Source organism: Typopeltis vanoorti, chromosome 4 (genome assembly GCF_054136105.1).
Source record: "Typopeltis vanoorti isolate ZY-2024b chromosome 4, IOZ_Tvanoo_1.0, whole genome shotgun sequence".
Taxonomy (NCBI): Eukaryota; Metazoa; Arthropoda; class Arachnida; order Uropygi; family Thelyphonidae; genus Typopeltis; species Typopeltis vanoorti.
The window spans coordinates 57,371,747-57,396,899 of record NC_143552.1 but is presented as its reverse complement, the minus strand read 5'-3'; the positions used below and the strand labels follow the sequence as shown (position 1 = coordinate 57,396,899).

The 25,153-nt window shown below is 36.1% G+C and overlaps 1 protein-coding gene across 1 annotated transcript in view; it reads right to left on the bottom strand.

The window, feature by feature from the left end:
* The window catches only part of LOC150107329 (guanylate cyclase soluble subunit beta-1-like), a 66,961-nt gene extending 42,033 nt beyond the window's left edge, over window positions 1–24,928 (bottom strand). Inside the window, exons 1-3 of the mRNA XM_090391794.1 lie at window positions 24,728–24,928; window positions 5,055–5,128; window positions 632–735 (exon numbers count right to left, since the gene is read on the bottom strand). Coding sequence (XP_090247920.1) covers window positions 632–735; window positions 5,055–5,128; window positions 24,728–24,928 — 379 coding nt within the window. The remainder of the gene's footprint in view (window positions 1–631; window positions 736–5,054; window positions 5,129–24,727) is intronic.
* Window positions 24,929–25,153: the final 225 nt, after the last annotated feature.

Here is a 25,153-nt window from a genome sequence, read left to right as displayed (position 1 = left end):
CGTCGCCGTGCTGGAAAATGTATAAATACAAAAACATCGTACTTTGAGAAGTGCAGCAAACCTTGTCTAAATAAAACCCATTAAATTACGAATAATAAAACAAATGATGCTGAAAATGCCAAAGGGTAATTCAGGAAAAAAATTGTTCATTTGTCTCTTTAACAACAGCCTGGAAGCAGCATTTCCCTTCTTTCACACGAAATCTTTAATTTCTGATTCAACTGTAATTTAAAGCCTCCTGTGAGATCTCACGTGTGAAATAAAAATGCTTAAAAACAGGCAATTGTTCGCCAAGTAGCTGTTATCTTTTGTTTGTACCTTTTTTAAACTCGGTTTTATCGCAATACTTTTCGGATTTGTGTTATTAGCGAAGCAACATCGTTTTTTTTTTTATGATCATCAGCGCGCTCCAACATGTCATTAAGATCTTAAAATTAGCGTGTATTGGAAAAGATTGCACTTAATGCAAAAGTTTGATCATTGTTGGAGTGTAAATTGTAACAAACGTATTACATCACGTGATATTGAAACCATTGTTTGATTCTTCAACAAGCATTCTAGTTGAAATAAAGCAAATTGAATAGTATCGAAGACAATAATTGAGGAACAAATGACCAGTAGCATTTATTACCTAGAACTTCTGTTGTGGCCTTGACCAGTTTCATAGTGAGATCATCACTGTATACTCGGTGCATAAGAAAAGAACCTCCTCGTAAGCGGATTCCCGATTTCTTTCTGCAACGAATAATATAAATTAATTGTAATGTAATATCACATCAATGGAAATTCAATGCAAAGTGCGTGTGGACACTTAATTGAAAACGAGAAAATGGACGTCACTCGTGCATTCAGCCATCAAAATGGTACCTTCGAAGGTCTTAAGTCGGTTAGGAAATCTGGTTTTGAGTTCATAACATGACCAGCTCATTTGGTCATGTTATGAACTCAAAATTATATCCGGCACATAAAGATAGAGCATTCAATAGTTAATGGGAAATCTATAATAAATAATCAACTATGAATATAATTAAATATGGATTACTTTGTCGATTCAGATGGATAAAAACTTTATTTTCTCGCCGAACCTTATTAAAAGTAAGGATAATTAAATAGACATTAGTTGTTAAAATAGTAACTTTCAGACATTATAAGTGAACGTTTAGAAGAAAAAAAAGAACTAATTGTATAAAATATTAGATCAAAATGATGTTATCATTCTTGAGGATCTCTTAAATCGACAGGGCTCTAATGCAAGTCAAAATGTTTTCGTAAACATCCCACAGTTATATTATTTTTCTGCATTTATATGTCATGCATCAGTGACGTATTTCCTTTGATTGCAATTTGTCGAATTTTGTAGATAAAAAATCCTCTTGTTCGAGGAAATAATCACTTTACAAAATGATTTAGATCAATTCTAACCCTGCAGTTAAAACCCAAATTCATTACAATTATCGCAGTGTATATTCATATACACTCAGTACTTAGTTCATTTAGCAATGCCTTCCCAATGGTATGTGGGACACCCGACCCTGCAAGCATTACGATATTCTAGGGTCGAGCCCAAAAAGTACCAGAAGCACTTGGATACCTCACCTCAGGTGGACATGACGAAATGAATTCCTCTATTTCCATCAGATTTGCTGGTGGCCAGTCAATCTCAAGAACACCTCATACACTTCTCATAGAAAAATGGGTTCTGGGAAGTAACAATGTTCTGGGAAGATCGTACCATCAGTCCTTGGGGAAAAAGCTGACTTTATTTCCAATAAAACCTGTCCCAGACTATCATTCCGAATCTTTATAGTTATGTCAACAAGCTTTTTAGGTTCCTCCATGGTTCGGTATCGTCATGCTGAAGGAAGGGATAATTAATACCCTATCCCTTCAGTCAGCATGAAGTAACAGGAGCCTGAATTCAATCATCCATACCATCCCTACCCAATTTTCTAGTGTTATTTCGCACATTATAGTAGTACTGTTTTCTTACCTTTTTTTTGAGAAGGGGGGGACGTCACCACCACCTATAGTTTGCTTGCTGTTACACCTCATTCGAAAGTGTCCGACTCATGATGCGTTCAGATTGTACTTCATCTGCAGGACCTCACACCTCCTATCAATCCTTCAGTCTCTCGCCTGGATCAGTTGCTTTCTGTTCCATGCCGACGGTGTCCTGTTAATCCTACAATTATTCCTGGTATGCCCGAGACACTACCGTACGTAGCCTAGCAGGGAAAACGAGTTCTACCCCAGTTATCTTCTATTATTATGCCTTTTTAAAGTCGTTATTTTTTTTTAATTTTTAGTCACGACCTTTTCCAGTTATTCCGCCCATTTGAACGCATACATTGCTCTCTCTCTCTCTCTCTCTCTCTCTCTCTCTCTCTCTCTCTCTCTCTCTCTCTCTCTCTCTCTCTCTCTCTAAGTAACCCACACCTTATTTATGGTCGATGCATAAACAGCTTACTGATGGATTCGTTTATGCATGGAGTGAATCAGATGGCATCATTGTAGACTTAATCCAATAGAATTCCTAGAAAATAAAGAATGCCCACGCTTGTGTTTTCTTTGTATATTTTACATCGTAAAATGTAACTTTCCGAAGATGTCCTACGAAGTGTGTAAAGTGCGATGGAAGAATCGGCTGATATTTTAGGCGTGATTCGGTAGTTGTGAGACGGAATAAGTTGGCGATTTGAATGTATTCGTTTTAAGCACTGCGCGATGCAATCCTTCGAATTTATTTTAAAGTAGAAGTTTTTCTTTATTCATTTGTCCAAATAAAGGAAGAAAGAAAGAAATACTTTCGTCCTTTTATAAAGGATTGTAAAAAAATTGGAGCTTTTTTGGGGCGGATAGTATAGGACACGGGTTCTCCTAGTAGAAGAATCGGTGTTCTCTCCACTGAATCAACTCCACTCTCCAATGAGGAAACTCGGCAGGCTTTCGACTGCAAAAATGAGAAATGGCAAACAGAAATACGCGCGAGTGTGCTGTACTTAAAGGAATTGCCTAATTTTAAATTCTCCTTTCATACGAGCAGTCAAGTAATTCCACCTTCGAACGATGTAACATTTAGCACGGCATTCGGCGAAAAGAATCGCTTTTTAGGCTTATAAGTGGATTAACCTCTCTGAAAATGGAAAAAGCGTCGGTTATTGCCTTTCGTACTGAATCGCATTCGGCGTAGGTTTGTTCCTTAGCGAGAGAGAGGCGGCTCCTTAGCGCAGTGGTGGTAGGAGAAGATGACCTTTGCCCTCTTAGCTTTAGTTGGTTTGGCCATATTTTTTTTTTTATAAGGAAAAGAAAAATGAGCACTTTTAGGGCATTGCTGCACGGGAAATGATTACTATCAGTAGACTACTTATCTAATTAAAGAAGTCGCTTCCTTTTATTTGTTTTCTGAAGAGAAAAAAAAAATCACCATTGAGAATGTTTTTTTTTTTTTTAATCTGCGAAGGTTACATGTGAATGATTCCTCTTGATTGGGTGAAAATTCGGAGCAGACAGTTATCCTAATCCAATTTTCTCTTACTGTCAGTGAATGCGACAAGAAAACAAAACGGTGCAATCAAGAATGCAATCGTTACTGAACCTGAAAGAAAAGTCCAATTCTCTTTCTCCCTCCCATTTTTGTTAACAGAGTTAGTTAGCAAGGCTAACTAGACCTCTTCTTACGGGAATCTCTTTTCGTTCTCCCATCACGAGTTTACTTTTCACCACTTGTTACTTTTCCCCGCTGCAAAACTTGGAAACAAAGCCGCCAATTAACGAGGTACGGAAAAGCAGGTAAGTGATGCGTTTTGATGCCAGAGGAAACAAGCATCCTCGTGATGAGGGCATCGAAGTGTGACACAAAAAGTAATCCTAACAACAGCGAAAAAAACGACAGAATACGTCACAGTAAAGGACACCGGAAAGAGAAAGCCAAAGAAAAAATAATGACAACGTCCAACTTTTATCCCTTTGTTTCCATATTTCGTTTATTCTGCTTTGATATTCATGTGTTCCTCGGCCGATTGATTAGTCTTTTTTTTTTATTTTAGAAGAGAAAATCCTTGCTAATTTTGTATTAGGCTGACGAATTCCCTTTAGGGTGAAAATTTAATATATTTTTTTTTCTTCTTTTTTTTTTTGGAAAAATTTTGCCTTTTTATTTCTCCCAACACCTGTTTCACCCCCATTGTAGCTCGTCAGATTACCATATTCTGTACGTTCAACGTTTATTTTGAAAACTCACGAGACTTCAACAAATGGTGTTTTACAGAATATTTTGAATTCGCATTTATACTATTCCACAGCTGTGATCTACCTGTCTGGATATCAATTAGTTTGAGATTTCTCAGTTTACATCAAATTCTAATGGAATACCTGAACTTCTACGAGCGGAGAATGCCAATTCAATTTAACGCCTCTCTCTATTGATCTCCTTTCTACCTGAGTTAGCCTCCCACTAGTTATCTCTGCCCTATACGGTTATTTGAATTCCATTTTCTCTGATTTCAGTTCACCGTGTGTGCAGGTGTTGTCAAAGTTTGAGAACGTTTGCCTATTCTCTTTTCACATAATTTTTTTTATCCACTTTTCTCTTGAAATTACATCCAAAGGAGGAATTTTCGTTTTATTGTTAGAACCATCATGAAGGTATTCTTGATAAGCGATACGTACACTTTCTGACATAATAGTGTTAAAACTCGAGTTAGTTTTGAATATATTGACGAGTACATGCAATGTTCGTCTGCTGAAAACTGTCTTGTGTTCAACAATTGAAAAACAAGTTTTTTTTTAACTTGTTACAAATGTCAATTGTTGCGTCGATCTAGTGCTGTAGCTGATTGTGTAAAAGTATTCGTCGTTGTATGGAATAAAATAGCACCAAGTTTAAACTGAGTTGTGATAAATAAACTATACAAAGAAATGAAGTCTTCTTTTCTTTTCTAGATCCCTAGCAGACTTCCACCCTCTCTGTTCACTTTATATTTACAATAGAAATGGAAAAGAAAATCGATTAGCTTTTAGTTCATTTTGTTACTATCAGGAAACAATCCACTTACAATATCCGCTCCCAGTTGTCTGTTCCAAACCGCTGCACCACCAGATCTTCTAAGGCGCAGTGTACGAAGCCATACTGTGGAGAACATCAGAAGGAAAGAAAATATTAGCATTAATTAAAGCATTTGTGGGTTTTCTTAGTCTCTTATTGACAATACAGTTAAAAAAAAGAAAAAAAATTGAATCTCAAGTGTTATTTCAACGCTAAAAGCAACGCAATGTTTTAGTGAATACGAATCGCATACCTAAAAGCAGAAAACTTTTTAATATTTCTGTTTTTCACTCGATTTAATTGGTCATTTAGGTCTCAATTAATTTATAGCAACATCATTCATATCTAAACAATTGAACCGAGACCTATTCATGGCTTATGTTTATTCGTTGTCATTTCTAACATAATTTTCTGTCGTTTCGAAAAGTTTCCCACTGAAAATGGTCTTAAGAAATCTCGGAGGCGATTTAACAAATATTAAAAAATGCTCTAAATATCCAAGATAATGTGTCCACTCCGAACTCGTTAGGAGTGGGATTTTACAAACGTCCCTGACTTGTGAGAAATTGCAGTCTAACGAGCCATCCAACTGCGGATTTCAATCCCTATAAATCATCGGGAATCCATCTTCTGGGTTTTTATATTCGGAAATATTTGTCAAAGAATTTATTTCATAAATTCTTTGGATTTCCACAGCATAGTCGGAAGCGACGATCTCTTATGGCTCGAAAGATATGAGTTTGCTTTTCATCTAAGATTCGCTTTTATAAGGAGTTTTAAGTGAATGAAGTGGTTTAATATCCCCAGAAAAGATAAAAAAAAAAGGTTTCTCAACACACGCATCTACAGACAATACATTCGCTTCATAGTCTAATCCAAATAACTACGCAGCCATGTTTATTTTCCACACAAATGTAATTTTGCTGAGCAATTTCGGTCAATTTTTGGGTAACTACATTCTAATCTGTTTAATTCAACAGTAGGACCTCGTTAAGGACGAAGTTTGGTGTTAGTCAAAATACATTTCAGACGTATTAGGACAGTTTCTGTTATAGCGTAGGCAAGCATAACCTTGTTATACACAGCCGCTGATGTGTTTCACTGATGCTACAGAAATGCATCATGCGTGCAATGGACTTTTATGTCTCCACGTGAACTAGATTAGGGAAGAGTTTTACTGCTTGAACCGAACTTTGAACTTCTTCATATGCTGAGTAGCACAACATTCCAAGTTTTTTAGAATGCGTTTAGCCAAATGCTCCGAAGTCTTCAATATTGGGTTTAAATGACGTATTCACCAATCCAGGGGACTATTTTCTTGAAGGAAGTCTAATTAAATATCGGACACTTGCCATACGGAAAAACATACTACAAAAGATAATACGATTATTATTTTAAGCATAAAAAATAATCGCAAAAAAGTCTAAGGGCACGTCTCTGTGATCTTAATGGAGTGCGTCATAAAGAAAGATCAGAACAGAGCATTAAAGGATTAACGAACACGGCAAAAACATGCGTGAGAAACCCTAATCAGAATTAGCCCATTAAACCAACCGCATTAATGATTCGGTGTCTCTAATTATTTAAGGGTGTGTTTTAATTGAATTTTTTTGTTCTCGTGGGTGTTTGTTTTTGCTCTTAACGTATATACTTGGGGGAGAACAAAGTCGTTCTCGTTAGAAAGAATTAAAAATGACAAACTTTTTTCCGACTGGATGAACTAAGCTTAATTAGCAACATAAAGAACATTTTTGCCACGCGCTTATTATGGATGTAGGTTTTGGTTGGTTGCAGTGATCCAAATGCTGCATCGTCATGCCAGATGTTTTCTTTCTCAAAGTCGTTTGGTGTCTTCCAAGATATGTGACGAACCTCAGGCTTTTCCCTAATTCAGCTATAATTGAATATATTAACCATTGCACCAGAATTTTGCGATTCTTCCATCTATTTAAGCTGGTTTTGAGTTCTTTACATTCTCTAATTTACTTCTAGATTCTTATATGGAAGAATGAAGAAGAAGAAAAATTAAACATTTCCTCCCTTCTTATATCATAAACGGGGGGTTTCAAAATAAACTTGTAGCTTAAAGGAATTGTAAGGGATAGATAAATTACGAAAAGTACTTGGGCTCAGATAATTGCGGTTTTATGATAGTGTGATAGTAGAAAGAAAGGGGATATATCAACGTTACTAAACATTTTTCTATGATATAATTTTCACCATCCCCCCCCCCCACTAACATCTGCACCTGAGCTGATGAAGAGCGTACGCAGTTCTTTTTTGTTTTTCTCCCAAAAAATATCTTCGTGTAATTTATGGATGGTCCCCTAAGATGCTTTCGACGAATGAACATAGCGTTATAAAGTTTATTTCTAAATATTTCACATCTTCCAAATGTTAATTCCAGTTATGAAGCTGGAGGAACATGTGGGATGTTCACTACTGATTGGTTCTATATTTAGGTGACTGAAACTTCGTGGTTCGTAATATTACAAAAGAGAAACTGCTGTTTTAATAAAGTGTACATCACTGCACCTACGGGATTTTGATTTCGGAATTCATTCCACCGTAGCTTCCGTTTGCTTGCATTATTCTCGAAGATGAAGTCATCTTTGATCCAAGTCTTCATGCAGCGAGTATTGGGGTTACCGAGAAGCGCACTTGCTCGAAGCATTTATCTCTTATATTAGGCCAAGAAATGCAATATTGACGAACAAGACTACTTCCGTTTATTCAAGAATAAGTCGGGGGAGAATGAAAATTTAAATATTACTAAGATAGGCTTGAGTTCTAAATTTAGAAATAATGTGTAAGTTAATTTTTAAATGTAATAAATTCAGTAAAAGGTTCGTTTTAATTTTAAGGTGCATTTCGCAAAATACAAGGCTCCAAATGCGTTATAAAGCGACTCAGGCTTGACAAATTTTAATGAAATTTATTATTTAGGAGATCTTATTTCGGTTTTGGTTACGGTTAGATAATTTTAAGTAGAAAATAATTCTGATACGAAGCAAGAACTCTGTGACCGGACGAAATCGAATGATATCTTGTATTTAGAATCTTTATTAAAACTGATACAGGTTTAGTTGTATCAACGAATGATCTCTCTATATAAGAATGCCATTGAGAAACGCACTTTTTTAGGCTGTCTTGGTTGTTTTCCATACGTGTTTTTAACTGCAATCTTCTTTGTTTTGATATATAAGAACTGCATTGATAACAGCCAGTCTTTCTTTAAGAATTATATAATTCGTAAGTCACACCAGACCTCCAATAAGCAAGGCGGTGGTGGTCTCCCATCAGACAGTGAGTCATCTACCGTCTTAAGACACTGACAAAGCATTCATGTGCACCGCTGGAATTCGAATCCACGATCTCTTAGTTGGAGAGCTGAGACGCTATTCCCCCTACTATACTGAGAATCCTTCTTTAACTATATTAGTCATAAAGAAAGAGAATTTATGATCACATTTAGTTAACACGAGGTTCCATTATCATTTTGATAGATTTTCAACACCGACATTTTTATTCATAGTTTAATTATGTAAAGACACGGTTTTAAGTGTGGGGAAGTCTCTTGACTAGCCATCGTGATTAGCACACAACTTAATATGGCAATTAATACAATAATAAGACGGCTCTTCTAGCCGATGTACTGATGCAGTTGCAATAATGTGGGCTGTTTGAATCTTAACAAAGACATAATTCAGTAAGATTCCACTTGTTACTAAATTTCACCAAAATCCAGCTCAGTAATAGCAAAATCCACTGACATTTGAGGGTATCTAAGTTTTTATTCAAATATTTCCTTCCTTCCACCCCGATTTCAATAAGGATTTCTTAAGAACAGATCTGAAGACGTTATGAAGTTGTAGTTGACAAATTCTGACGTTCTTTATGACTTTAATCCTCATTGATTTTTCCATTTCGCAGAATGACACCGACAAGAACTGAATGTCTTGCGACAAATTAAGACATTTCCACAATGTACAGCAACCTCGTGCATGAGTAATGTTAGAATACTTATTGAGGTGCTACACAATGCGTCGTAATTACCGAGGGAGTGCTTTACCGCTAATGGAATCTGACACCGCAATAATTTATTTTATTTTTTTTAGCGGTTCGAAAAATTCTCACATTAAATGTGACACTAGAAGTAGCGGATGGGCAAAATGCCATACGTTGACAACTAATTAACAACGGCAAATGATCGTAATTAGTTTTGAGGGATTGAATCGTGGGTAGTTAAAGGACAAATTAAAGAAATCAGAAGACACAGGTTTAAAAGCAATTGCTTTCGTTATTTAAATATGGTAGAATTGATTCTTTTAATTACAGGTAAACTACAAGCCAATATTTTACTTCGTATTAGTTGCTAAGGTAACAATTGTTTGACATTTTCAGTGAATGTTACATATAACAATTATGTATCGCATGGTAGTGAGATAGCGTGAAATATACTTTAGCGCGCTCGTGACTTGCGTTGCTGTGAGCACTGTCAATATGACAGATGGAAGACCTCGCGCAGATGTTGCCAAGTGCAGTATGTCGTAGTAAGCTGCAGATAGAATATACAGAGCATCTTGTTGCTTGATAATGTCAATATTAACTTCAAAGAAAGAATGCGATTTCTGATAGAAGCAGACGGCTCGTGTATGGGGAAAATATGTTGGTGTCGTAAGAAAGTTATGACAGATTATCTTCTGGCTAATAAAACAAGATAGATAACACTTAAGGGAATTTCGATCCTTCTAGGCTTGCAAGCGGAGACTTATATTTATGGACATCCTGGTCTTCATAAATGTATGGATATAAGCAAGTTTTAAATGATGCTGTGATATGTGGGGATCGGGCTCAGAGCGCAGATTTATTATATAATTAGATCTGGTTGATATAAATAATCATTTAAATAAATGTCATGTATTATGTAACCTTCCCGTGTAGCCTTATAGCAACGCTTCTGACACAGTAATACGATATTATCAAAAGACTGTTGTAGGTTCGATTCTAGTCGCCGACTAAAGAACTTTTTTTTTTCTATGCATTTCTTTGGTCGTTTTCTGACAGAAGAATTTAGGGTCATTTCTACCGGAAACCAAAGATTTTAACCCAGCATCAGAAAAAATCAACCGTAGAACACGCACTATTTCAGATGATAATATTAGTTAGGATTTAGAATCACAAGGTGGCAGAAGTTGCCTATCGTCCTTTCGCCCCGATGCCCTAAAATCTTCTCGATAGCCGTTCAGCTTTCGATGATGGCAAAGATTGACACTGACTTCCTCCGTCCGTCATTAAAGAAGACAAAACTCCAACTACACCTTTTGTAGGTGGAGTTTCATTCTCCCAAATGTAGCGATGGATGTTTCGATTTGTGGCCGAAATACCCAAGACTATGAGACTGAGTTATGTTAGTAAATTGCGTGGTTTTTTCTGATAATTCGCCTTCAGTTGAAAAGTCCTTATAAAAGGTTCTTTGCATCCTAGGGATTCGACCTAGGTATTTCCATCCTAGGAAAATCTGGGTTCGAAAGGACAGGCGATCCTAAAAATTGTGGGATGCAGAACAGACGAACTGGCCAGAACATACCGAAGTGACAGACATAACGATTGCTGGTTTGATATCTTAAGCTGCCTTGATGTAAATTCCAACGAACCTAGCCCGCCATACTCGATCAGCGCAACGATGTGAACGCTCAAAAGTTAGCTCTGAACCTAGACGAATAGAATGAAATGAAGGCATGCAGAGACAAACAGGAGTATTGAAATCAATTAGGTATTACAAATTCTATTCGAAAAATTTTGTCTAAAATAAAACATAGGACATGTCTATTGTGAGTTGTTTATTTGTTGACATGATAATTGGGATAGTTCCACACGGATTTGTGGTACAGTGATCAACTGATGAAGTGATATTCACATTTTGACTTTATTATTAAAAATATATTTATTAATAATTTATTTTATTAACTGTAGCATCATTAGTTTGTGCAAAAAATATGCCCACACTAAATACACACGCACAATTAGAAAAGACATCCAAAGGCACTTTTTATTTATTTATTTTTTCATAAATATTATTTGAAATATTTATGAAAAATATTATAAAAAAAAACCGGTTTTTGTGACACTAAGTGTCACAAAATTTTTTTTTTTTTCAGTATCAGACACGGACGGTTGCGAAACCCCCAGCACCATTACTGCCTTGTGTGAGAAAGAAGAAATCTGCCGGATTTCTTAAAGAGCTGAATGTGGTCTTTTGAGAAAGGGAAGCTGTTTCAAAGAACGGATACATAATGAATGAAAGAGGCGGAACACTTAAGTTTGAATCTGGACAGAAAATGGATGTGGACCAGTAGCTTCTCGTGTTTCTACTCACTTGGAAGAATGGTGGCCACCAGTTCAGCAGAGCTGGAAACACACACGGAAAACATAAGGCAGAAAAATTACGCCTGTAAGAAAGTGATTGGAGGTAATCAATGAGGAAGAGGGGGGGGTCATAAAGCAATCTTAGGGAAGTTTTAGGTGCACCTCCTCAACTGTATGAGCACTATTAGAAGGTTGGGAAGACTTGTATTTACACAAATCCTCCAAATTAGGGAGAAAATTGTTTCTAGTGGAGAAGCGCACGGTTTTTGGCGATTGCAGAATACGTTCGTGACAGGAAAGATTTGAAGTTTGTTAATAGATATCCGGGGTATTATCGAAAGTTAAGGGGAGTGAAGTGAGATATTTGTTGTAATAAATGAAGTAGAACTGCGTTAAGATTAGCCAAGTTATTTTTCCTTCACTGAAGGATAGCAAGGAGATCAAAGTCATGGGTTATGGAAGATCTTGAAGTCTCTAATGTTTGACCCTTCATATGACAAATCCTGATTTGACACATAAAAAGGAGGAATGAAGTGTACTGTCAAGCCTTGAATACAATATGAAGTCAATGAGAGATCATTTATGTAAAGAAGAAACAGAGTGGGGGGGGGGGGGAGTATAGTGTACTGAGATTCTCTTGCGTCGATGGTGGATCGGTGGGGATTTTGAGGAGAAGAAACCATCTATCATGACTGATGCTGAGCGGAAGCTGGCGATCCACTTGCAAAGAACTAAGGGCATATAAGATGGTACTTTGTTGAACAGCTTTCTGTGCAAAAAAAAAAAAAAAATCAAATGCTTCCTCGTTGGTCTTTCCAAACCATACAAAAAAAGGTTTTGTGCAATTCCTATGTATTTAGCTCAGATGCAGTCCGCCTCTTGATACAGGATAAAGGTGTATTCATAAACCACGCTTAGGTATTAGGGCATTGCTGCACATCGAAACTGCACCCAAATCTAATGGGAGAAAGTTGATCTACGAAAGTGTTTGTTTGTAAATTGAATAGGATAAATAATACTAAGTTTATATATCCATAAATACTTTCATCTAATAAGAATTGATCAGAAGCTCTTCTATCAATTATAACTATTTCTTTATAAAGGTTTCTATGAGTGTCAAGTATTGCAACATGACGAGTTAACAACGTGCTCAATCACGTACTCATTTTGTTATGCACCGTTCGTGTGTAATTTAAATATTTTCTTGATTATTGCTGTCATAAATTGAGTGTTGTGGTTGGTGGTAAATAAATGACAAAGCAAGATTCTTTATGTTCAATCAGGCACAGCTTTTATTGCTTATCAAAACGGAACTAAAATAAATTATTCCACCGATCCAAAATTATCGTTCTCTTAAAAGGAAAGAATTTCACTCGAGGGGTAGAATTTTTTTGTTTTCTTCGAGGTACAATTAAACAGAACATAAAAGGATTTGTACTTTGCATGAAACTATTTTTATGTATATTTGTATACTTATTATGCATGAGGTATTATTATTTTTAATTTATTACCCGCCATTTCAGAAAAATTCGTAAACCCATCACTAAATCTTTTCATGATTTGAAATAATTTCAGGGTCAAAACAGTCATTTAAAGTTGTTCAGTTGGCTACTTCAATTTAATGTCCGAAGAAGCCTCAAATTGATCAAAAAAAAAAAAAAATGCAACCACATCACATGAAAAAGAAAAAAAATCGGAATGTTTTTAGCCTACATTTAAGTTGCTTTGTTTCGAAGTTCCTTGGCAATGTCAAGTCTGGAGATGATGTTAATACTGCGAAAAATGCTATAAATCCACGAGTTTATAGCACTTTTCAGATACATTTTCTTGATTCCTTCCTGACTAATTTGGATGCATTAAGTAAAGAATGGAGTAAAAGGTTTCATCAAGACCTAGTCACCACGGAAGAGCTGTTTCAGAAGAGATGAACTTTAAGCAGAGTATCGATTATGGATACTTCAAGAGATTCTTATAAGTGAAAAACATCAACAAAAATGTAACATTTTATCTGTATGTAAAGTTCTGCTTCTATTGAAACAGCGGATGATACAGAACTTATAAAAGCCTATGAAGGATAAGTTTATAAAATTTGCAGTGTAGTAAACAAAAAATGGTCTCATAATTTTTATGGGTTTTGAAGATAGCCAATTTTTTTAGGATTTCTTTAGTGTCGCTTTATTTGTGTGATTGTGTCGGGTTTATATTATTACTATTGAACTATCCTTTTAGGGTCAAATATTTCTTACTGACGTTATTCACCAGGGATATCCTAAAGCTTCACGTTCTGTCATTTTCATTTTTTTTTCAATCTTTTTGTAATGTTTTATTACTATGACTGTGTTGCATTTGTAGCTTTATACTAAATAATAAATTTCAACAATAGGATAATACATTTATTCATAAAGAATCTTCCGAAGATTGTTCAATAACTGAAGACTTATTGCCGGAAGGGGGAAATACTTGCCTTACGAAAAATTCACGATATTCGATTAAGAAAGCCCTTTCCTACCATTGGCGCGTTTTCTCTTTCCGTTTCTGTTTAGATCCTCTTCGAGATCCGATAAAATGTGTTATTTGATACATACATGCATTATTGGGTTTTATTTATTTATTTTTCATTATGTGCATATCTGCGCGGTTTAATTTGTATTCAATGCATTGATTAAAAACTGGAACGGATGTCAAAAGAAAATATTCTGTTTATACAGCAGATTTTAAGGATTACTCTATGATATTTTATAATATCTTAGTCGCGGTTGGTACAGATAAGGCTTAAGTAAATATGAAATAAGAAGATATTGCTGAAAGTATTGGAAGATAAATTTATTCATAACACGTAATTACGACACTTCAACATAAAGCCAATTTCCCATGTACAGCAACGATGGAGGTCTAAATTTGACTAAAACCTGAGTGTGAAGTGGAATTGTCAGAATTTGAAACATTGGTAACAATGTCCCAGTGCAATCGGAGAAAGTTTGCATCGTTAATTTCAGGTATCGTTAGTTAAACAATGAAGTCAGCAGGTCCTACTTTTCAAAGTTTATTGTAAATAAAATTTCTAAACTTGCTGTTACAAAAAAAAAAAATCCAGACAACTTTATTGAATTGATTTGAGATCAGGGTAGCCATTGAATACCAGGATTCACTGAATTCCTTACTTGAAACATTTTATTTATTTCACATTTATGTATATATTATTCCTCTAAGTGGGTGTTTCTTGACGCAAATACTTCATTGTTATGGAATATATAATTTCTATGAATTTTCTATTACTCCAAAACTTTTATATCAGCAATTTCAGCTCGTAAATTGTCAGATAAGTACTTTAATACCACAGAAAAGACTTCCTCGACCAGAAGAAAGAACATTTTCCTGCACCCGGAAACTCAGTTATGTATGTGTAGAAATATTTTCTCTTCAACTATAACGAGCGCAGTTTTATAATACAAACTGCAGAAGAATCTAACTCTTAATAAAAATGAATTCTTCGGTACTGAACACAATTCTTAGAAAGACCGTTAGACGTTTCTACTTTTCTGTCATAGAAGGATTATTTCTTCCAGAAGGGATAAGCCAAGTCTTAAGTTGCATTATGGTTCCTGAAAAGAAGTCGCGAAAGTCAGTTATGACCACAGTAATGCTTTCTGGTTGCCAAGGTTACTGGATCATGAAACGAATTAAGGTTTCTGTCTGCATCCGTAGAGAAAAGGGGAGGTGCGAAAGGGTACTCTACATCGACGTATTCTATAGATGTAGCGATGGAACACAAGAGTAGCGGGGGAGGAGAAGATGGCCATCAGATGCTGTCTTACGATACACCGGGGAGATTGCTTCTTCTACAAGCACTGGGATTTTTTTGTGCACTGTTTCAGTAGGGCCAAGTTCAGTAGGAACAAACGTAGGCAGTTTGAGAGGCATTGGCATCGTAACCTTGGTTTATATGGCATCATAGCAACCAAGATTACGGACATTTTCTAAAGATAAAAATTTAGTATAATTAAAGGATCACCTTGTTGCTTGCTTTATAATATTAAAGCTTCTCATTGTTCCTACTACTCAGTCATGCATATTTAACGTAACTAGTCCCTTTCCAGCAAATGTTGACGGATGTCGACTACTCAGCTAGGCACCACTTAATGGGCGTTAGTACGTAGTTTGCTTGCATGACAATAATTACGTCATATCTGTTTAATGACGTAAGATATAAAAAACGATCTACGAAGAGTATGTTACTGAATAATGTATTTATAACATTGAAGCGATAATAGAAATACCAACTAATACTTAATAAAAAAATCACTCATTGCAGGATAGTTTTTAAAGAAAAATATATCCCCCCCCACTCCCATCGAGGCTAGCAAAACATTACATGAAAAATACGAGACATTTTAAGAAAATGTCTGTCGGCATTTTCTTAAGATATTCGGATTTCTTTGTTCGTTCTGTGTAGCGAACCAGTAACAAAAAACGGCTGAAAGAGAAGTCAGGGTTTCATCATTATTTATCTTATTCTCTCTCCTCTTCTTTTTATCCGATGGTTCTTAAGAGTGCATAAGACATCGAATAAAAGACACCTGCATGTGTAAGTGTTTACTGGAGATGTTACTACGAACGCTGATGTCAAAACAAGAAATAGTTTGCAGGGTTTTTTTTTCATTTTTTTAAGAAAATTATTTGATACCATGCGATGGATAGCTGGTAAAAATCAATATGAAGATTTTTTTCCCCAAAATGCAATTCCCCTCTCCCCTTAAAAAGTAGTAATATTTGCAATGCATAATTCAAGTACTTAACGAAAATTAACTTAAAATTCTAAGATTGAGCGTTCCTTGTGGATTTTTATGCGTTCAAGATTAAGATTCTCACGAACGGTGTGTGCATCTAATTTTCCCATTCGGGGATTACCTTAAGTAGCGAAGGTGTAATTTAGTTTCTCATGAAGTCAGAAATTATTTTTATTTATGGAGATCCGGGCCCATCACAGATGCTGCATTCCCTTAGCGGGTAACACTTTAATGGCCTTAAACTTTTTTTCCCCTTATTTTTAAGGGAGATATAAATGTGCATACTTGATGTAACTATTTTTAAAGCGTCGAATCACTCTTTCCGATGTCCTCTAGGATGTCATAAGCTCATTAGTACTTCAGTTTTCCCTGAATCCAAAGTTATCGCATCATACGTGAGCGCCATCTGTGTAAACGCTAATTGCAAGTAATAGTCCGATTGTGTGTATAATTTTTATTTATTTTTTTGTTTCAATTATACCTAAGAGGTCTGCACAATTTAGCGATTGCAGTTGAAACGTAATTGCTGAGACACGTGACCCACACAACTAGTAAACAGCAATGAGAAAAGGATATTCAAGAATCATAAATAATATTCTAATAGCATTGTTGTATAACTGATATTCTTTATTACAAATGATGAGTCGTATTGGTATATAGGTAAATAAATGTTTCAGTTATAGTGAAGGAAGCAAAATATAATTTGAAATTATATTGCACATAATTAACTCAAACGATATTTTATTTTATTTTATTAATCACTCTCAAACGTAGAATTAGTTCAACAGTGACAATTACTTGCACTGCAGTGAACACATGATGAAAGGCACATCACGCGAGCATGCTATTAATTGTTTATATACAATACACTTTGAAACGTTCAAATTTAAATTTTCGATTGTTGATTTTTTTCTGGCTGTTTTTGAGAATTATCACTAACAAAACTTGCGTTATTTAAAAAAAAAAAAAAAAAAAAAAAAAAAAACCCTCTCCTTCGAGTGTTTGGTACTCGCATAAAAATATGTGTGCGCGCGCGTGTGTGTCAAACGTCTGTACATTTAGGAAAAATGCCGACCCATTTTTTGGCTAATTCACACAGCACACAGTATATACAGTATATATTGGACCACCTTTTGCCTTCATTACAGCCTGAATTCTTCTTGGAATAGACTCAAGTTTTGAATAGTTTCTGGTGGAATTTTGTACCATTCTTCTTGAAGAACATCTTCAAGTTGTTTTTAAAATGTTGAAGGCATTTCTGTTCAAATAATTTCAAATCTGGTAATTGGCCAGGGAAGATGAAGTTCGCCTTCATGCTTTTCAAACCGCAACTAGTCCAAACTGTGTGAATGGGGCATTGTCGTCATCGAATACTGGACTGTTGTTTGGAAATAACGTTTAGATCACGATGCACTTGATTATCCAAAATGTCCAAATAATCCCTGATAGTAATCCTGTGAAAAGTAATAATAGGACCAACAGAATACCGAAATATTGCTCCGGACCATCACAGAACTGCCCTCATGTTTTACTGTTGGAACGACGCATTCCAGATTGTAGGGTTCCTGGGGTGGTCTCCAAACGTAACTCGTCATGATGTACGAAACAGTGTGAAAGTCGATTACGTCGTTTACGCATCTGAACACTGTTTTCAGTAATCAGAGGTTTAGTAATTGGTTTTGTGACACAATCTTTCTCAATGTTAGACGATCTCTTTCTTTCATTTTCGCCCACTTTTGTTCGATGATATTGTCTTGCCATGATTTGTTTATGCCAACATAACCTTAGAAACTCAATCTAGATACACCTAATAATGTGGCTGTTTTTTTCCCTGATGCTACAGCTAAACGCACATCAACGATTTGTCCTCCTCCAAAATCGGACGAGTCTCCCATCACTCAGTACAATTACAAATGCACTTGCATGAGTATTATAGTGTAAACAAAAGAATATTCAGCGACGCCACTACAAGTTTTTTCCAATGCAACCAACACAAACAAATTCTACTCTCAAATATTTTAGTGTTTTCATTATTTTGTTCAACCCCTACATGTATGCTGTGTATCGTGTCTTGAGAAATCGTACAATTATTCTTAAGATATTTTGATATCAGTTGTTTTTCTTTTTTTGAAAGTAACGTATATTTTGACATACAAATCTTACATATTATCATAATTAGTATTTCCCTTTGCCCTTTTTAAAAGCAAATGCTTTGATTTTATTGAGCTAGCTAACATGAAGCATCTTTGATTTTAAAGACAAGCATTGATTAATTCTCATATGTCGAAAATATCTGCCCCGAATATTTTATTGACGGAGCCGCTTTCACCAGATTGAAAAGCAGCAATAAAAGGGGATTGCTAGCAAACCGATTCATTAATTCTTACTTGCGGTTACTATGGTAACATATCTGTCTGGAAATGCATGCATGCTTCTCTCTCTCTCGAACAAGAACATCTTTACATTTCTTGCACGTACTCGTTTGGTGATTTGAATTCCTTCTTGGCCATGAAACGAACGTACAAACAAATCTTTATTCAATATTATTCCCAGATGATCACATTTAATCGCGAATCCCGCATGTTAATCGGTAACCAACTAATCCATGAAAATTCCCGATGAACCACCGAAGTGAACAATATTAGTTTGGGTGGTTCAGGATAATTAACCGCACATTGCAGGCAATCATCTTGAAGTAGAACTGTTAATTAATTACCACGTGGATATTTTACTGATTATAAGCTGCCTAATTAGTAAACCATTTTGCATTATGATAAACTTCGTGGTTTTCATCGTTCAACTTTATTAAGTGTTTGTGTTAGGTAATTCAGAAACTGCAACGTCTTTTATTGTAAAAGATTTCATTTAGCTGGAAATGAATCTCATTGAATAATCTTTTCGTGTTCCTCTTAACATGTTAGGACTCAATTGCTTATCAACAGTCATTAACTTGACTTCATAGAAGCTTAATTCTATGGTAGAAACGGTCAATCCTATTAACATCCTCTGCAATGTTGATAACATGAAGAAAGTGTTAACTATTCGAAACTAAAATATGATGAAAATAAAAAGTAATATAAGTGATCGATTCTGCAGAACAGAGAATATTATAAAAATGAGAACAAAACACCGCTTTGCTGTTTGTTAAATGAGAAGATGATAATAATGTACGCATTGTTAATGTTCCACGTTCAGAGGATCAGCCAAGAAGCATTGAGCATGACGATACGTTTATTCCCTTGGAAGAAACTATCGCAAAATTTGAAATTTATACGGAGTACAAATATCGGTAGCGAATAATACAATTGAACATTATTTCGGGGATAAAATGTAAAATCAAATAATGATAGCATGTGCAATGAATTAAATCATTTTTGAATAAGGTACGAAATGTTAAATATTACTGAATTATTTTGGATACAATCCTTTATGTACGTCGCGTGGAACAGACATTTCCGAAATATAAATATATTTATAAGTGAACAATTTGGGGAGGATTTTGTCCAATAGATGACACGATTAGAGAAGCATTATACAGTTTTAGTAGACGTTCAAACTGAATGTAGACAAAAAATAATTTGAAGAGCCAGGGAGCCACTAAATCGAAAATATGAGTGGGAAAAAAGTAACGAATTGCAACAGAAATGCTCAAACTTTTTTAGGATATTCGGCATTCCTTCGCATTTTTAGATTTCAGTGAGAGATGCTGAAAAAAATCTCCTGACACCCTGAATTTTCTTATATCAAAGATCTAAATACCTACTTTTCGGCTTCGACCAAACGTTGGAGTGCGTTGTATCTGTGACCTAGTTATTAGTGTATCCGCTCTCCATTCAACAGGATGGAGGTTTGAATCCCGCCATGAGCATGGATATTTGTGATTGCCGGTAGGTGGAAGATGTGTTTAATCGCACGTGTGAGACCACTACCTTCCTTATTTGGAGGACTTGAATGGGTTCAAAAAGCTCCATGTTTAATCTCTAGAGCGGGATTTCCCGATTGTGTAAAAAAATTCAATATATGTAATTGTTAAAAACACAAAGAATGTTAGATCATCAAATGGTACTAAAGTACTACAAGTTTACAACCTTTGAGTGAGTTGGGAGTCACAAAAAAAAAAACAAAAAAAAATGAAACCTTCCACTTGACCTTTCCCATCGAGTATTCGACATTATGCGACTAAAACGCAGAGGCAGAGACATACAATTTTCTTTTAATACTTAATGATGATAAAGAAATTGATTAGGAATTGCAAGTTGTTATCCATAATAACCAACCACGATCAAAAGTTAAATTTCAAGTTAATTTTTTCTTCTCTCTGTGACTGCAACGTCATCTTTGAAAAGAAAGGTGTACAATACTAATTATTTATTCAACGTGTGGGTAAAAATACAAGAAACTGTGTGTAAAACTGTAGACCGATTGGCAGTTCAGTTAACCAGTTGATAGCACTGTTTGAGAGTAAGTATTGAGGCCTCCAGGGAAAGAGTGTGTGTCTGTGTGGAGCAGTCATCAGTGATATGAAACGTTGTGTGCACAGCGCCACACAACCAAAATGGAGACTGTAAAATTTTCCACCTCACAGGTGTTGTACTAAGTGGACACATCACCCTTGTGTGGTCCTAAGTTTTTTTGGCGCTCCAGAGGTGTCGCCTTTGGAGCCAGGTTGATGCCTGGAGGGTTGACAGTTAGATCTGTGATTCAACTGTCAAACCAGGTACTTGTTTTGTAGTTCCTTCTGAAGTCTTCTCCATTGAGTCCTGGAGATCATTTGGTATCCACAAACAAGATAGCGATATAGAGTTGAAAAGGTATCTTGAATTATGAAAAGATTGATGCTATTTCTGAGTTATTTATTTGATAGGAGCGTCTTCTCTTCTGAAGATGAAGTGGGAGAGGACAAACAGCCTAGGGAGAAGAGTATACACTTTAAGGTTTCAGAGATGCTTCTCATTGCTATGTTGCGCTGCGTGCCCACGAGCATTGTATGGTGACTCCAAACTGACGAGCAATATTCTGCAAATGGGAAGACCAGAACCATTTCTGCTAAGGGTCGAAGCATTATCACCCCAAGTTGTGCCTGTGAGCTTAAGATATTTTCCACTGCAGATATCTTGAACTTAGTTTTTTCCAAATGCAGTTGGTATGTGAAGCTGCACTCAGGTGTGACACAAGGTAGAATCGTGGATTAGAGTTTTGTTACAGAAGTTTAGTTTTAAGTGGAAAACTGAAACAACTGTTTTGGTGGGGGTTAGAGGGGAGTTCCCACGTTTCGAAGTATTTTTGGAATGAACCCATGAACCCAGATCTTTATTCAGTGTTTCCTTGAGCGGCCTGGAAAGTATTATCCTCGATGGCGATCGCAATATTGTCAGCTTAAACCCTCGACTGCCTATCAGAGGGATTTCACTTGTATAAAAGCTGAACACTCTAGCTGGTGCGAAGATCCCTTTATCCTACCGTCTATCCTGTAGGATAAATGTGCTTTTTGTGTGATTTCGGATGAACCTTTATTTTCTTGTTAGAGAGCTTTTATTTAGTTCTATTTTATTAGTTCCGGTTTATCTGTTACATGCCTGGGTTGTAGTAATCATTGTACTTTCCCCCATAATGTACCGTGCGAGTTGAAATTCTCGTGGTCGATGCCAGGATGGACTAGCTGAGGAAGTGCAAGACTTGGCCAGTCGAGTAGAGGAGGCCTGTATGCATTGTAGATTGAGAAGTTGTGCAGGTGGACTCCAATGGAAAAGTTGCTTTGTGAGTGTACAGAGGTTTAGAGATGCTGTCCTCATTTCCTTTTGCATAGATCGCTAGGCTATATCTTTTATCAGCGAGAACGCTGCAGACAGAAATGTCCATGTTTTCTTAGGAGGTGTAGTGAGTTTCTGTGGAGCAACAATGGCCCGATTGTTCCTGATAAGGATATTGTTTAGTACCTTTCATTTTGATCTAGTAAATCACTCGATTTTCAGCTGTAGGATAGTCGGTCAATTCCCAATGTTATTGGTTTAATTAATTTTCAAGGCGATTAAAATAATTTGGAAACAGTAATGGACTTTTCGACCATAGCTCTCTGCCTAAGCTATGAACGCGAACCTTGTTGGCCCCGGCGAGGTTCGAGCCAGTAGCTCTGTTTTGATCGTGTGTGATCGTTTCTTTTGTCCAGGATACCATCACTGAAATAAAGACTCCAAGGTGAGGTATTAGACAGAAGTTCCTATTTCCTAGTTGGGCAGTATTGGCTACCATCATTCCCCGAAGAAGTGGCCGTTTCTAACATGGAGCAGATTCGTTTGCAGCTGAGGAGGTATATTCCGATACCTCCCCAGGGGCATAATTCTTTAATGACAGCACGCAGCGCAATATCATATTGCCGTCTTAGAAGCGTCTTGATTTGAGAGGACTTGTCGAGGGTTGCTCCATCACGCCGATGACAATGCTGCTGTTTGTCCTGATGTATGGTTAACTTGCCTAACACACATTTGCCTTCCATATCTTGGGGGGGGGGGGGAGTTGATCCACTATTGGTTAAATATGGATCCGTCCAGTTGTGGTCATGTACGCCACACGGAGTGTACGATACCGAAAGAATATCACGACCTTTTCAGTGTTTTAAATGGCATATAATTTGAAGGATTATGATGAAAGTGAATTACACGAACTAAATAAATAAATAAAAATTGCAGTAGGAATTGAACATAATACGGAATGTGATTCATGGGGCATCGATGTATAGGAAACAAAAAAAAACCCTTAAGCTGTTGCCTAAAATGTGGCATGTCTCCCGTTGTGATATTGCGCAATATATTTGCAGCAATAATTACTGGATATATCTGTGAATCCTTTTGCGGCTATCAGGATATATGTGACTCTGCCAATATCAACCGTCAGTGGACAACGTATCTTTTCAGAATTAAAATTTATTTAAAACTAATTAAGTTCAACGGCGTCGCAATATCAAGAAATCTCGAAACTGTCACAAAAAATCTCGTTTCCATGAAAGCAAGACTTGTAACTATTTTCTAGTAGACCGTTATATCTTAGTAATGACGTGGAGTCCTTGAAGAGCCGTTTTTTTTCCAATTCTAGTCCATACACAAATTCGCTGTATGGACTAGCTATTGGTGGAAAGTAATTGAACCTGCTGAATTAAATTTTATGAAAAGAAACTTCTTCGATTAAGATTACAGAACTCGGAAAATTAAGGATGGAGGTGCAATGTGTGCCTTGAATTCTTTAATTCGAACATATTTTGCATAAAATGCATTGAAACGAATAATGGAGGGGTGTCAACGTTTAGAATGTCAAAATAATAAACGCTTTAAATGAGTTCAAAGAGTGGATATTATGCTGGGAAAGTAATTAATGGTAATGTCTCGCCATTAATTTTAATTATGTAGACTTAGAATATTGACCTGTTAGTAAGTAAACTGAGGGGGGTGGAGATTAACACTTAATTATCAAATCATATGCATGCTCTTGGGACAAAGTGTTACCACGTAACTCGAAACCATTATTCTTTTTTGGATAAATTCTTCTTTGGATAAATATTTGTTTATTGGACTATCGCAACGAATGAAGACATTCCTAATTACAGCTGTTGTTAGTCACGAGGTCTTTTCAAAAAAGTATGCCGACCAGATCTATATTTTGATATGAACGCCTCACTCATTGTGTAACCAAACATAATTTTGTTGTCAATTTGGCCAACGAACCAAGTCGGACAACATCCTCAAAACAAGTTTACGTGTAAGATAACAAAAACAGACAAAGATCAACAACATCAGATAGTATGCTGTTTTTAGTATGAAGTGTTATAAACGTCCGCGCGGTTAGCCTAGTGGCTGTGCGCTTCGCAACCATATGCCTGGGGAAGGAGTGTCCTAGGTTCGATTCTCGTCGGTGACGTGAGGAACTGAAGGATCTTCCTCAGCCAATAGCAAGTCTTGGGCATGGACAGTAAGGTTTTTCCCGCCACTTTATCTGGGGTTTTTCTTCTTGAAAGCAGGCAAACTTGCCTTGAGAACTCAACACTACAGGACATTGGATACGTAGGGCTGACCACCTTATCCTGGGAACGGTTTGAGGTCCGATGATTAATAAACCCTCGACACCGCAAGATAAAAGGAAAATGAGATGAGATGTATTATAAACATGTTTGTTTTTCGCTACGAATAGCATCCAGGGGAAAAGAAGAAATTTTGAATGTTTACTTGAATAAATTTTCAAGTAAACATTCAAAATTTTCGCAAAACCGATGCTTCATCATGACAATGTGCCCGCTCATTTGCTACCCAACTTATTCTGAATTTTTTTTGGCCAAAAACCACGATTGTAATTTTACAGAATTCACATATTCCCCGGATTTGGTAGTCCATTTTTATTGTTCTCAAATTCAACAACAAAAAAAAATAATAAAACAATTTATTTTCAAGATGTTCAAATTATGTTGGTATGTTGCCAAAAAAAGTGAATTTTCAAGGAAACTCCAAAATCCTCGTTCAAAATTTTTCGTATCCCTTCATACCTGAAAATCTTCTGGAAGATCTATTATAATACTATGTAATCTAGTAGTATTTATTAGTTTTGTCGGAGAAATTGCTCTTTTTTTGCTAAAAGTATTCTTGAAAGATTTGACGCAACCTTTTGTGGTATCATGAACATAATCTTTGAGTGACAGTTCTCTTTTCACTTTAGTTTTGTTTTTGATGTTCTCCATTCCACGCATGCTATCGTGTAGATGAGAATGATCTTTGCGCCATGATTACCATAACATATTAAGAGATTCCCCTATTATATTAATACACGGTACACTTAATCCTTTCCAAAAACAACTGCGGGGTAAACAGTCTTTGTATGCGTTAGTTGGGGGAAGAGTTGTTATCGAAGTATGACAACCCAGTAACAAGAGATTTATCCTGTTAAAGTTTTTATATCCTTACAGCTACAATCG